Consider the following 14,277-nt stretch of genomic DNA (forward strand, 5'->3'; position numbering starts at 1 on the left):
AACGGTCTGCCTCATGTCCCTAACGGCGAAACGACCAAGAGGAGGGTACTCTGAGAAAGTCTCGACCACCATCGGCTTGGTTGGAATCATCTTGACAAAACCAGCGTCGCCATTCTTGAGGAACTTGGGCTCCTTCTCCAGCTCCTTACCAGATCGCCTATCAATCTTGGTGAGGATCTCAGCAAACTTGACGGCGATGTGGGAGGTGTGGCAGTCGAGGACGGGGGCATAGCCGTTACCAATCTGACCAGGGTGGTTCATGATAATGACCTGCGAGTAGGGGTAGGAATTAGTTTCAAATAACAAGTACTATATACAAAAAGTAATATATACACATACATACAGTCGAGTAGTCCAAAAACGGATGATACCTTTTTAACTTGTTATTGCACACAAGATGTCATGTTTAAACTTCCCTTAGTTTTTTCAGGTTTATTAAGTTCTATCCTAATCTAGAAAGGCTTAAAAAGTCCATCGTCATTTGTGTTGCTGCAGACAAGATGCAATGTTTTAACCCCCATCTTGGATGGTTCAAGTCCCAAATCAATTTTCTAAACAAATACAGAGGTTATACACTTACAGATCATAACTACAAAGGTATAGTTTCTAAATTAAAATTTTAGACTCTATATGATAATCAAATAAGAATATTATAAGTTGAATAAAATAGTGCTCATCAATATCCATGTTCAAATTCAGATTTCAGGTTAAGTTCTATGCTAAAATGAAAGGATCTAAGTCTCAAATAGGTTTTTTAACAAAATCGTTAAGTTTTAGATTCATACATCATGACTATTATCAATTTTGACCATTAGCACCAATTCAAGTTCAGAATGGAGTACAAGGAAATTTGAATATACCTGAGAAGTGAAGTTAGCGGCTTCCTTAGCCGGGTCATCCTTCGAGTTAGAAGCCACATACCCTCTCTTAAGATCCTTAACAGCAACATTCTTAACATTAAACCCAACATTGTCACCAGGGAGCGCCTCCTGCAGAGCCTCATGATGCATCTCAACGGACTTAACCTCAGTAGTCAACCCCGTGGGTCCAAAAGTAACAACCATTCCAGGCTTCAAAACTCCAGTCTCTACACGACCAACTGGAACAGTTCCAATACCTCCAATCTTGTAGACATCCTGAAGAGGGAGACGGAGGGGCTTGTCTGTGGGTCTCTTGGGCTCATTGATCTGGTCGAGGGCATCTAGCAGGGTAGGGCCCTTGTACCAGTCAAGGTTGGTGGATCGCTCAATCATGTTGTCACCCTCAAAACCCGAGATGGGGACGAAGGGGATCTTGTCGGGGTTGTAGCCAACCTTCTTAAGGTAGGAGGAGACTTCCTTTACAATTTCATCGTAGCGGGCCTTTGAGTACTTGGGGGTGGTAGCATCCATCTGTTAAATAGAAAGGAATGAAGCAGGGATAGGTAAATAAAACCATTTTTACAAGCAACGGAAGGTTATAGCCAAGGCACATGTTACACTTTCAGATGCAATAGTTACACCATAGTTATTTTGTTGAAAACGATAAGTGAATTACTGCATTGGTATTTAATCTCGTACACTAAAGGAAGAGCAATAAGGTTTTATTTAATTGCTACTATGAATAATGACTTACAAGTTGCATATAGCTATATTTATCTAAAAAAAATTTGATGATATATTAAAACATTAAACGAAAATAAAAGTTTCATGAATTACTGGTTACAGCAATTATCATATTTCAGTATATCTACTCTTCTCAAAATTCCTAAATTTCAATCATAACTAAACAGATATGACTTGTTACAGCAATTATAATAATTAAACAGATATAACTTAATAACTTAGTAGCAAGTCACATTATTATTAACAGAAAAGTAAAAAAGAACCATTCAATAATAAATTCTGTAGAAAGACATTTTACCTTGTTACAGCAGCAAATCATCTGTTTCACTCCAAGAGTGAAAGCGAGAAGAGCATGCTCACGTGTCTGCCCATCCTTGGAGATACCAGCCTCAAAACCACCAGTAGTCGAGTCAATAATAAGCACAGCACAGTCAGCCTGAGAGGTACCAGTAATCATGTTCTTGATAAAGTCACGATGTCCAGGGGCATCGATAACCGTGCAGTAGTACTTGGTTGTTTCGAACTTCCAGAGAGCGATATCAATGGTGATACCACGCTCGCGCTCTGCCTTGAGCTTGTCTAGGACCCAGGCATACTTGAATGACCTCTTGTTCATCTCAGCGGCTTCCTTCTCGAACCTCTCGATCACACGCTTGTCAATACCTCCCAACTTGTAGATGAGGTGACCAGTGGTGGTTGACTTGCCAGAGTCAACATGGCCAATGACCACAATGTTGATGTGGATCTTCTCTTTACCCATGATAGCTAGTTTGCAGTATTAACTGTAGACATTACAAGCAGATAATTAACTGATTTTGTAGGTAAAACACAGTTTAAACTAAACACGATACGTGTTATAAATGATACAGTAGAAGTTATAGCGCAGTAGCCAAGGAGAAGAAATAAACAAAAAAATTCCAAAGAGAAAACATACTACTTGGTTAAAAATGAATTCTATTGCTAAGATGTACCGAGCATAAAATATCTCCAAAGAGAAATCAGAATGCTCCTACAAAATGAACTAAATTATTTAGAAAGATGTACTGCAAACAAAAACAACAGAAGCTATGTCAACCAAGTCCGGCATACAAGGAATAGCACATTAGTTGACCCCAAAAATATCTCTATCACCATCTAACAAAATAAACTGAGCAAATATTTGTCCTTTAAAATTAAGCAATTTATATTGCTCCATGTTATATTATATTGATACCAAAAATTCTATAAATAATTATAAAATTTTATGTTATTAATAACTAAATTTCCATAAGTAATAAATGGAATGCTATAAACAAACAAAAAGGAAAAGAGTTATTTATTCTTTCAGTTTGCTAAAATAAAATCTTTAAGAAAATTAGATCCTAGGAATTACTACACAAAGCTTGAGGTGTTAATTTCATACAATAATCTAATGGACTCTATTGTTTAAGAAAGATGTAAAGACAACAAAAATAACCAAAGCTATGTCGATGAATTCAAGGACCAACCGTATACAAAAATCTGCAAAAAGAAATCAGATCACTTGGTTACAAAATGTATTCCATTGTTTAGAACAAAATAATGGTCAGGCATCCAAAGAACAGCACCTTAGTTGACCCAAAAATATGCTTCACAATTAACAAAATAAACTGAGAAATACGTCCTTTAAAAAGCATCAAATTCAAGTAACTTAATTTTCACCAAGGTATATTACAACGCAATCAAAAAAAAGAAAGGAGTTATATATTATTTCAGTTCACTAAAAAAATTTAAGAAAATTAGATCCAAGGAATACTACAGGAAAGTTAGAAGTGTTAATTTCATCAAATTGTCCAAGGAAACTATGAAGATAGTTTATTCTCACATACTCAAGGAAGCAAGTTGGCACACATATTAGCATAAAGCAAACAAATAGAAAACTACTCAAATCTAGAAAATAACTTAATGCTACATAAGCAATACATAACATTCTTCATTGATAACATTATTATCAAATCACAATAATCAAAATAAGTAATTAAATAAATAATCAAGGAATGAAGCATAAATCGACTAACAGGATTCACTGAAAGGAAATATTTTCTAATCAGTATCTGAACCCAGTTAGACATTAAAAACAATGAACAGGAACCTAAAGTATTCTAATGTGATAAAACTACATGATACAAGTTGTTGGCACAAAACCATAACACATCTTCTACATTTTATAGTGATGACAATATAAAATCATTGACTACAAAACATCATCCCAACACTAAAATAAATTCAAGTATAAATAACATAATCATAAACTTGCAATATGCTTATTAAAAATCTAAAATAAAAAATTACACCTTAAAAAACTTGGAAGTAAATATTGTCGTCGCTAGAAAATGTACAATGACTGAAAGACATGACAAACAAATCAGTACAGGTAAAACTTAACCCTTTATTACATAAAAATTGGGGTTTACACAAATTAAATAGAGATGGGTAGACACAGATGACTACTTGACATTGATATCATAACAGGGTGATTATAAGTGTCATCATTATAAGACCATCTCCAATGGCCAACAATCTCAACAATTTTTTGATGCAATGGCAAGGCAAGTAGGAAGGCATTTGAAAAGGAGGGGAGAGAAAGTGAGGAGAAAGGCAAAATTTGCCTTCATGTTAACTTTCAAAATGGGCCCCACATGTCATAAACTTTTTATAATTATTCTCACCTTGTTTTTAAATGACTTTTTTGATCAATAATTATTTAAAATTAATTTTTTATTTTTTCACCATTATTTATTATTTTTCAAGATCTATAAATAGAGATTAAGTTTGTATTCTTTGGACACCAAAAAAAATTTAAATTATTGCTTAGTTATCATAGTTGAGTGATGTGGAGGAAAAATAAAGTGAAAAAACTTTTTGAAAAACTAGTTGTTGTGAAGTTGAAAGACAATTGAAAAAGGCAAATGATGTGGAGGGAGAATAAAGTGAGGTGGAAGGAGAGAGAAAGGCAATATTTGCCTTGCCATTGGAGATGGTCTAAGCAATATTCTGGTTTTTTAAGTATTAATAAAATAAAGAGAAATTAGTTTCCATCTAGCCTGTCTCCACCAATAGAATGATATGCACGAGTCTCCATCAACAACTGATAGGAAGGCACAATTTCACATCACTCTAATTGCTTATTAAGACAGCTGACAGAAAACGGAACGATAAAATCGGCGTCCAATAGGAATTGAACCTATATCAAAGGTTTTGGGTAACCTCTGTCTTATCCATTAGACAATGGACGCTCACATTCCATTATTTTAAAATTAGATAAAAGTCAATTTAACCAGTTACCATAGCAATAAACCAACAAATATCAATAAAGTTCTTGCAAGATTACTCAACAAAATTATACCTTTTGAAGTAATAAACCCTATATCTAATATTTTCCATCGAAATCATTAACATGAAACCTGATCGCAATTTAAGATCGAATCAGATCTAGTGTGCATTTAACTCCTCAGCCAGTAGATAACAAATTCATCTAATTTCATCGATTCACTTCTAATCGAAGAAGCAATCAAAACAATAAAATTCTATCCATCTAAAACGGGTTGTCAAGGCATCAAGACACGGATCAAAGACTTTTGCTTGCATCAATCCATTTCAAATCGACGCGATCTAAACTAACTTCTGACAAAATCCGGCAACAGAATCAATAGCAAAGACATCGCGCATGAAGCAAGCGGTTCTAATTTCATCGATTCGTTTCTAATCGAAGCAATCGCAAGCAAATTGAAACAATAAAATTCCGCAAAACAAACCCTAACCCTAGTTCGATAATTAGAGGGGAAATAGAAATCTCACCTTCGAGATCTGAGAGCAGAAACAAACCCTAACCCTAGTTCGATAATTAGAGGGGAAATAGAAATCTCACCTTCGAGATCTGAGAGCAGCAAGGTCACGAATGAGGGTTTTAACTATTAGAGGGGAAATAGAAATCTCACCTTCGAGATCTGAGAGCAGCAAGGTCACGAATGAGGGTTTTAACTCTCGATCCCTCTATTTATATGAAGCATGCAGCCATTCGGCTATCTAGGGTTTCTCTTTCCACCGTTGGATGAGCTGATTGGACGGTTGGGAGTGTTCTTCGGATCTCACCGTTGATCTCTTTCGTGCATCCCAAGTTTCGCCACGTCAGCAGTCGGGTTCTAGTTGGGGCACTTGGATTTTTCGCCAATGCTTTCAGTTTTTGTTTGCACAAACTCATTTTTACGGGGGTGATCAGGCACACCCTCCGCCACACTTCCGGTCACATCCCCTCTCTACATGGAGCCCCACCTGAGATTTTTTAAAAAATCTCAGGTGGAGCCCCCTTCACTGTAGAGGGAGAGGGGGTGTGACCGGAAGTGTGGCAGAGGGTGTGTCTGTAGTGTTTTTCTTTTACGGACGACCTTTTGCGAATAGCCCTCTGAACTTTGGGTTAATTCGCACAAGATAATCATGAATTTTAAAATTTTAAGCAAATTTTCTTATGCCCAGACTTTTAGTTAACTTTTTACAAATGTTCTTTGCAATTAAATGAAAATTTCTTAGAAATTAATGTAGATATCTTTCGGCAAAATCATAAATGGAACTTTTTTTCGAAACTCAACCAGAATTTTTCATAAGTTATGAAAGTTGTAAAATTGTAAAATGTAACTTGTTCCAAAATGCAAGTAGAATTATTTGAATTTTTCTGAAAGGTGTAAAATTGTAAAATGGAACTTGTTCCGGAACTCAAGTAGGATTTTTCTGAAGTTCATGGAAGTTCTATGAAAGCTTTGTTGCGCGCAGCGGAAATTTCGGCAGCACTTCGGCAGCACAACAAGAGAGTCAGGTCGCAATAAGAATTCTTGTTTCTCAAAGGAAACAAGAATCTGAAGCCTATATCCTATCAAAGTAGGATATTAGCTCTTCCTCTCGTCAGCTCTAGGACTGCGCGTCGAGGGACCCTAAAAGCTATTACAAATCACACAAAAGCAGTACAACCAATTTTAACGTGGTTCGGCAAATTGCCTACGTCCACGGGGCAAGGAGGGGGAGATATACTAATAGAGGGAGAGATACAACTAGGGTTTACAATTACTCTCAATCTAAACCCTCAAACAAACTCTCAAACCTCTCACAATATCTCTCTACAAAATAGGAGCACAAAACCCTAGAACAGCTACACAAAACTCAAGAGGAAAACCTCTGCTTTTCTTTGCATACAGTAGCCGCCAAAGAAAACAATTCCCTTGCACAAACCCTTTTGCTGCAGCCGCCAATCCGTGCTCACCTCCTTCACACACGTAAAACCTAATAAAACATCATTTATATATGCAGCAGTAGGAGAAAACGCGTGCCCGCATGTGTTGAAACCGACTCAAAAATCCCCGCTGCATGTGTTCGTGGGCCTGGGCCTTATCCGGTTCACAAGCTTGCCAAAGTTTAGCAGGCTTTCTTTAATTTTAAAATTATAGTTCTTGCAAAATATCCCAACTTTCAGGAGTCTTTTGTGAAATTTACCCTACGTATTAGATGAGATTCTTGGGTGTGTGTAATGATTTTGATGATTATCTTTCTTGATGATAAATTAATAGGTTAGATCGAGATTGCATGCGTTATGCATTTATTTTTGGGTTAAATGCAAATGGACATCCTAAGTATAATCCAATTGCAAAGAGATTTTGTATAGTTTTGCTTGTTGCAAATAGAACATCTGTATTGCTATATGTAGCAAACAAACCTTTTGAGTAAGCTTTTTCACTTTTAAAATTGTAAAAAATATTTGAGGTGACGTATAGACCCCCAATGGTTATATTGGTGAAGATTGATGCCCGATCGTTTCTTTGTTTGGAATTTTAAAAGAGTCGAATAAGTTTACTAAGAGGAGTGTATTCGTCTTTGAGCTAATACTATACAGGTTCTGTTCGCAAACAAATAGAACCATGGTGGTCCGGTTGAGGCAACGACAGTCGTTGGTTCATGTGATTGAATGGTTAGGATTTTGCAGGCCAGCACTGCTGTCTGCTTGGGGGTTGGCAACAATTAGGGTTTAGGGTTTTGGTTTGTGGGCCAAGTTGGCGTCCACGAGCACCGTTTGCAGTGAATCAATATTTCGGCCCAATGTCCGTAAACCATAAAAAACTGATCTCGTTGCGATTTATGGCATGTTTGTTTGCACCGAAGTAATTATGAAGTAGCTGAAGTAAAAGAAGTAGATGTTACTTATGCTACTTCCAAACAAAAAAGTGTGTTTGGTTCTTTGAAAAACTTACTTTTAATACTTCCTCAAACGCTTATGTGGCGCCTACGTGTCATCCTTACTTTCAAAATATTTTTCCAAGAAAAATTCCTCAATGACCCAAAATATGGGACAAATAGGGGGGACAGGTGAGGTGTTGGATAATGAGTTGGCCATCATTAATAATGACCAACTCATTATCCAATAGGAGGGGGACACCTCACTTGTCCCCCATATTGGTCTCATATTTTGGATCCTTGTAGCAAAGCTCTTTTTCCAATCCTCAATACTCAGAAGTAACTCAGAAGTAGTTGAAATGCATATTAATTAGTAAATAAATATTTTTTATTAATATTTCCTTTATTAGTTATTTCTAACAACTTTTCATTGATAAAATTACTTCCTACTAATATTTCTAAATGTTATCCAAACAAAAAAGTAAATGAAGAGGAAGAAGTTCTACTTCCATTACTTTTAAAGATATATGAAACAAACAAAGAAATGTTATTTCCACTACTTCCTACTTCATAGTTTTGAAAGTTACTTCTATAACTAAATTTTTATTTCTAATACTTCCATTATCCAAACGGGCCCTTAGTAAAGCAATTAAACAAACCCAAAAAAATGTTATCCAAGTTTATTAAGGTAATAAAAGGAAAGAAAAATGTGCTTGTGCTATATATCGTGAAATTAATCAACCTGCAAACTCATGAAAGAACATGGAAATTGTGGGGGTAATGGAGGTGTCATTGGACTTCTAGCTTTACACATAAACATTTGGAAAATATGGTTGGGAGATGTATCATATTTTTTGTGTGAAAAAGCTAGATAAGTAAAACTGACATGACAAGGCAAAAAAAAGCAAAAGCAAAAGCTAATCTTACTTTTTTCTGTAATTAGAGAGAAAAACTATTGGATGCTGACAAGATGATGTTTTCTTCTCTTTCATTTTTTTTTTTTTTGGTCAATGGGGATTGTTTTAAGATGCTTGTCAATTGAGTAAGTATGCTTTTTATTTGAAATGATTCAAGTTTTCAATCTACAACATATATAATTATGAGTATCTTAATCCTGGTCCTGTTACCATAGGACGAGAATGGAAATATTAGAATGAAGAAATTTCTTTTTACGTACGTGGAAAAAACTTGTGACGTTATCTTGTGGTTTCGTGATGGGTGTGGGGGCCACACCCACGTGATTAGTGGGAGCAAGGAGAATTGTGGTTTCGTGATCAGTTTTTGATTTCCGCATGAAGAAAAGAAACAAGGCCCACCCGATAGCCTATACAAGCCTATATATACTATTCGGTTCCTAGGGCATTGTTGAGCAAGGAGCTTTGATTTTTCTTCGACAGCTTGGTGCAAGTACGAAGTGCAGGAGAGAAAAAGTCAGCTAAATACTTTTTCTTTGACAGCGTGCAGGTGCAGAGGGTTTCTTAAGAAAAACTCAGTCGCTGTTTGTGACAGAGGAGTTCTTTTGAGCATCCTTTTTGAGGGTTTTATTTGTGAGGGATTTGAGAGTTTGTGTGAGGGTTTAATTTGTGTGATTGTAAACCCTAGTTGTATTCTCTCCCTCTAATAATAGATCTCTCCCCTCCTTGCCCCGTAGATGTAGGCAATTTGCTGAACCACGTAAAATTGATTGTATCGCTTTTGTGTGATTTGTAATAGCTTTTTAGGATCCCTCGACAGGTCAGTCCTAGAACTGATAAGAGGAAGAGCCGATATCTCACTTTGTTGAGATATTCGCTTCAGATTCTTGTTTCCTTGGTGAGACGGGAATTCTTATTGCGACCTGACTCTCTTGTTGTGCTGCCAAAGTGCTACCGAAATTTCTGTTGCGCGCAACAAGTGGTATCAGAGCCCAGATTTCAGATCTAAAGTTTTGGAGTTTGGTGGAGGAAGATTTTTTGTGTGAAGCTTGGTTCTTAGAGTTCTAGGCTTCGGTGGAGATAGCATTAGGAGTTACCGTTGAAGATTTTGCTTTTCTCGTGTGGATAGAAGATCTATTTGGAATCTGATCTAGGGTTCAGTTGGGTGGTTCCTGATTTCTATCAAATTTGTTCTTTCTCTACAATTTGGAGTTAGTTTGTAATGGGAGAACAAGGTGAAAGCAGCAAGTCGATGGCGAGTACAATACAAGTTGGTTTTCAGAACACTAAGATTAGTGTGGTGAAGTATGACGTCAAAATCAACTTTGGTTTGTGGATGAGCGACGTACAGGATGCGCTCAATGCTCAGAATTTGGAAGAGACCATCATGGTCTACGAGAGGCCACCTAAATATGAAGAGGCGGTATGGGAGAAGATGAATAGGAATGCTTGTGGGGTGATCAGGTCCTGTTTGGAACAGCAAAACCAAAAACAATAATTAAAGCTTAGCATATAAGAAATATCTTATAGTCCTTTTGTTAAACAAACTGTCCTTCAAAAATATAAGCGTAGCTCGATGAGGAACAGTAAAGAAGATCAATCTAACAGCAAATTTCCTTGTTGAAAAGATATGAAGATGTTGTGCGTGACGAGTGAGAACTTGACGATGCTTCAATGGTAAAACTCTTCAACATAATCTCTCACAAATCAAAACCATAGAATTCTTCCCTCTCTTTCAATGATATAAAATTTCCAATAGGACAGGAAAGAGATATCCCAAACGTGATAGAAGTTAGAGAATATATAAACAATGAACAGTTGAGATTAAATATGAAAAATCTATAGCTAACATGTTTGCCATCTATGATGGCTCTCAACCATCGACAGTGTCGAGGCCCCATCAATGGTTGAGAAGCTCATCAATGATATAAAAGTCTCTGAAGTAAAAAAATCATCAATGATGTATTTTGACCATCAATGAGCTCTTCTTACCATTGATGGTCAATGCCTACCATAGACGGTAGAAATGCTGAAATTTACTTTTGAACTTGTTTTCACGTTGTTTCACCTCGTACACTTTTATACCTGTATTTACCTGTACTATATCATCTCAATTAATATTACTACCAAATGAGAGTTTGTTATTACTCAAACCAGAGATATGGTAAGGACTACATCTTAACAAAAGAAACGATTGATATTGGACTTGTTGCATCCTAATTATATTTTAACACTATTAACTATGTAAGAATATCTTAAAATAAAAACAGATTGGGATCACATTGTTAGCACCCATGTACATCCCTAAACATCATGTTTGCTACCTTTCCACTCCTTTTTTTAAACCACTTCAACAAAATTCACATTCTAGATCGTGGGTGTTCAAAGGCATGAGTATGGCCTTTTTTCAAAGAGTTCAAAATTTGTAGGCTGCACCTTTGACGTGATTTTTTCTGTCTCTCACTTTTCTACAAGGCAATGAGCTTTACACGTCTCAAATAAGTAGATGACTACATTGATATATAGCTCCCATTTATATAGTTCATATAACAACTTTAATTACATCCTTAATGAAAAAGAGAATGGTAGGTAGACTAGACTCAAACCACTTTGTTGTTTTTTTAAATTGTTCTCATAACATATTTGTCCTTCCAATAGTCCTTCTAATAGTAATACCGTTGCGCACAGCGGAAATTTCGGCAGCACTTTGGCAGCACAACAAGAGAGTCAGGTCGCAATAAGAATTCTTGTTTCTCAAAGGGAACAAGAATCTGAAGCCTATATCCTATCAAAGTAGGATATTAGCTCTTCCTCTCGTCAGCTCTAGGACTGCGCGTCGAGGGACCCTAAAAGCTATTACAAATCACACAAAAGCAGTACAACCAATTTTAACGTGGTTCGGCAAATTGCCTACGTCCACGGGGCAAGGAGGGGGAGATATACTAATAGAGGGAGAGATACAACTAGGGTTTACAATTACTCTCAATCTAAACCCTCAAACAAACTCTCAAACCTCTCACAATATCTCTCTACAAAATAGGAGCACAAAACCCTAGAACAGCTACACAAAACTCAAGAGGAAAACCTCTGCTTTTCTTTGCATACAGTAGCCGCCAAAGAAAACAATTCCCTTGCACAAACCCTTTTGCTGCAGCCGCCAATCCGTGCTCACCTCCTTCACACACGTAAAACCTAATAAAACATCATTTATATATGCAGCAGTAGGAGAAAACGCGTGCCCGCATGTGTTGAAACCGACTCAAAAATCCCCGCTGCATGTGTTCGTGGGCCTGGGCCTTATCCGGTTCACAAGCTTGCCAAAGTTTAGCAGGCTTTCTTTAATTTTAAAATTATAGTTCTTGCAAAATATCCCAACTTTCAGGAGTCTTTTGTGAAATTTACCCTACGTATTAGATGAGATTCTTGGGTGTGTGTAATGATTTTGATGATTATCTTTCTTGATGATAAATTAATAGGTTAGATCGAGATTGCATGCGTTATGCATTTATTTTTGGGTTAAATGCAAATGGACATCCTAAGTATAATCCAATTGCAAAGAGATTTTGTATAGTTTTGCTTGTTGCAAATAGAACATCTGTATTGCTATATGTAGCAAACAAACCTTTTGAGTAAGCTTTTTCACTTTTAAAATTGTAAAAAATATTTGAGGTGACGTATAGACCCCCAATGGTTATATTGGTGAAGATTGATGCCCGATCGTTTCTTTGTTTGGAATTTTAAAAGAGTCGAATAAGTTTACTAAGAGGAGTGTATTCGTCTTTGAGCTAATACTATACAGGTTCTGTTCGCAAACAAATAGAACCATGGTGGTCCGGTTGAGGCAACGACAGTCGTTGGTTCATGTGATTGAATGGTTAGGATTTTGCAGGCCAGCACTGCTGTCTGCTTGGGGGTTGGCAACAATTAGGGTTTAGGGTTTTGGTTTGTGGGCCAAGTTGGCGTCCACGAGCACCGTTTGCAGTGAATCAATATTTCGGCCCAATGTCCGTAAACCATAAAAAACTGATCTCGTTGCGATTTATGGCATGTTTGTTTGCACCGAAGTAATTATGAAGTAGCTGAAGTAAAAGAAGTAGATGTTACTTATGCTACTTCCAAACAAAAAAGTGTGTTTGGTTCTTTGAAAAACTTACTTTTAATACTTCCTCAAACGCTTATGTGGCGCCTACGTGTCATCCTTACTTTCAAAATATTTTTCCAAGAAAAATTCCTCAATGACCCAAAATATGGGACAAATAGGGGGGACAGGTGAGGTGTTGGATAATGAGTTGGCCATCATTAATAATGACCAACTCATTATCCAATAGGAGGGGGACACCTCACTTGTCCCCCATATTGGTCTCATATTTTGGATCCTTGTAGCAAAGCTCTTTTTCCAATCCTCAATACTCAGAAGTAACTCAGAAGTAGTTGAAATGCATATTAATTAGTAAATAAATATTTTTTATTAATATTTCCTTTATTAGTTATTTCTAACAACTTTTCATTGATAAAATTACTTCCTACTAATATTTCTAAATGTTATCCAAACAAAAAAGTAAATGAAGAGGAAGAAGTTCTACTTCCATTACTTTTAAAGATATATGAAACAAACAAAGAAATGTTATTTCCACTACTTCCTACTTCATAGTTTTGAAAGTTACTTCTATAACTAAATTTTTATTTCTAATACTTCCATTATCCAAACGGGCCCTTAGTAAAGCAATTAAACAAACCCAAAAAAATGTTATCCAAGTTTATTAAGGTAATAAAAGGAAAGAAAAATGTGCTTGTGCTATATATCGTGAAATTAATCAACCTGCAAACTCATGAAAGAACATGGAAATTGTGGGGGTAATGGAGGTGTCATTGGACTTCTAGCTTTACACATAAACATTTGGAAAATATGGTTGGGAGATGTATCATATTTTTTGTGTGAAAAAGCTAGATAAGTAAAACTGACATGACAAGGCAAAAAAAAGCAAAAGCAAAAGCTAATCTTACTTTTTTCTGTAATTAGAGAGAAAAACTATTGGATGCTGACAAGATGATGTTTTCTTCTCTTTCATTTTTTTTTTTTTTGGTCAATGGGGATTGTTTTAAGATGCTTGTCAATTGAGTAAGTATGCTTTTTATTTGAAATGATTCAAGTTTTCAATCTACAACATATATAATTATGAGTATCTTAATCCTGGTCCTGTTACCATAGGACGAGAATGGAAATATTAGAATGAAGAAATTTCTTTTTACGTACGTGGAAAAAACTTGTGACGTTATCTTGTGGTTTCGTGATGGGTGTGGGGGCCACACCCACGTGATTAGTGGGAGCAAGGAGAATTGTGGTTTCGTGATCAGTTTTTGATTTCCGCATGAAGAAAAGAAACAAGGCCCACCCGATAGCCTATACAAGCCTATATATACTATTCGGTTCCTAGGGCATTGTTGAGCAAGGAGCTTTGATTTTTCTTCGGCGGCTTGGTGCAAGTACGAAGTGCAGGAGAGAAAAAGTCAGCTAAATACTTTTTCTTTGACAGCGTGCAGGTGCAGAGGGTTTTTTGAGAAAAACCCAGTCGTTGTTTGTGACA

The 14,277-nt window shown here is 36.4% G+C and overlaps 2 protein-coding genes across 2 annotated transcripts in view; one reads left to right on the forward strand and one right to left on the reverse strand.

Annotated features, from left to right (window-relative positions):
• LOC109839053 (elongation factor 1-alpha-like) overlaps positions 1-5,534 on the reverse strand; it is a 35,466-nt gene extending 29,932 nt beyond the window's left edge. The window contains exons 1-4 of the mRNA XM_020407487.1: positions 5,491-5,534; positions 1,903-2,386; positions 861-1,391; positions 4-270 (exon numbers count right to left, since the gene is read on the reverse strand). Of these exons, the coding sequence (XP_020263076.1) occupies positions 4-270; positions 861-1,391; positions 1,903-2,364 (1,260 nt within the window). The 5' untranslated portion in view covers positions 2,365-2,386; positions 5,491-5,534. The remainder of the gene's footprint in view (positions 1-3; positions 271-860; positions 1,392-1,902; positions 2,387-5,490) is intronic.
• Positions 3,976-14,277, forward strand: part of LOC109839054 (50S ribosomal protein L5, chloroplastic) — a 54,769-nt gene continuing 44,467 nt past the window's right edge. The window contains exons 1-2 of the mRNA XM_020407488.1: positions 3,976-3,996; positions 4,095-4,220. Coding sequence (XP_020263077.1) covers positions 3,976-3,996; positions 4,095-4,220 — 147 coding nt within the window. The remainder of the gene's footprint in view (positions 3,997-4,094; positions 4,221-14,277) is intronic.

Source organism: Asparagus officinalis, chromosome 4 (genome assembly GCF_001876935.1).
Source record: "Asparagus officinalis chromosome 4, Aspof.V1, whole genome shotgun sequence".
NCBI classification, from domain to species: domain Eukaryota; kingdom Viridiplantae; phylum Streptophyta; class Magnoliopsida; order Asparagales; family Asparagaceae; genus Asparagus; species Asparagus officinalis.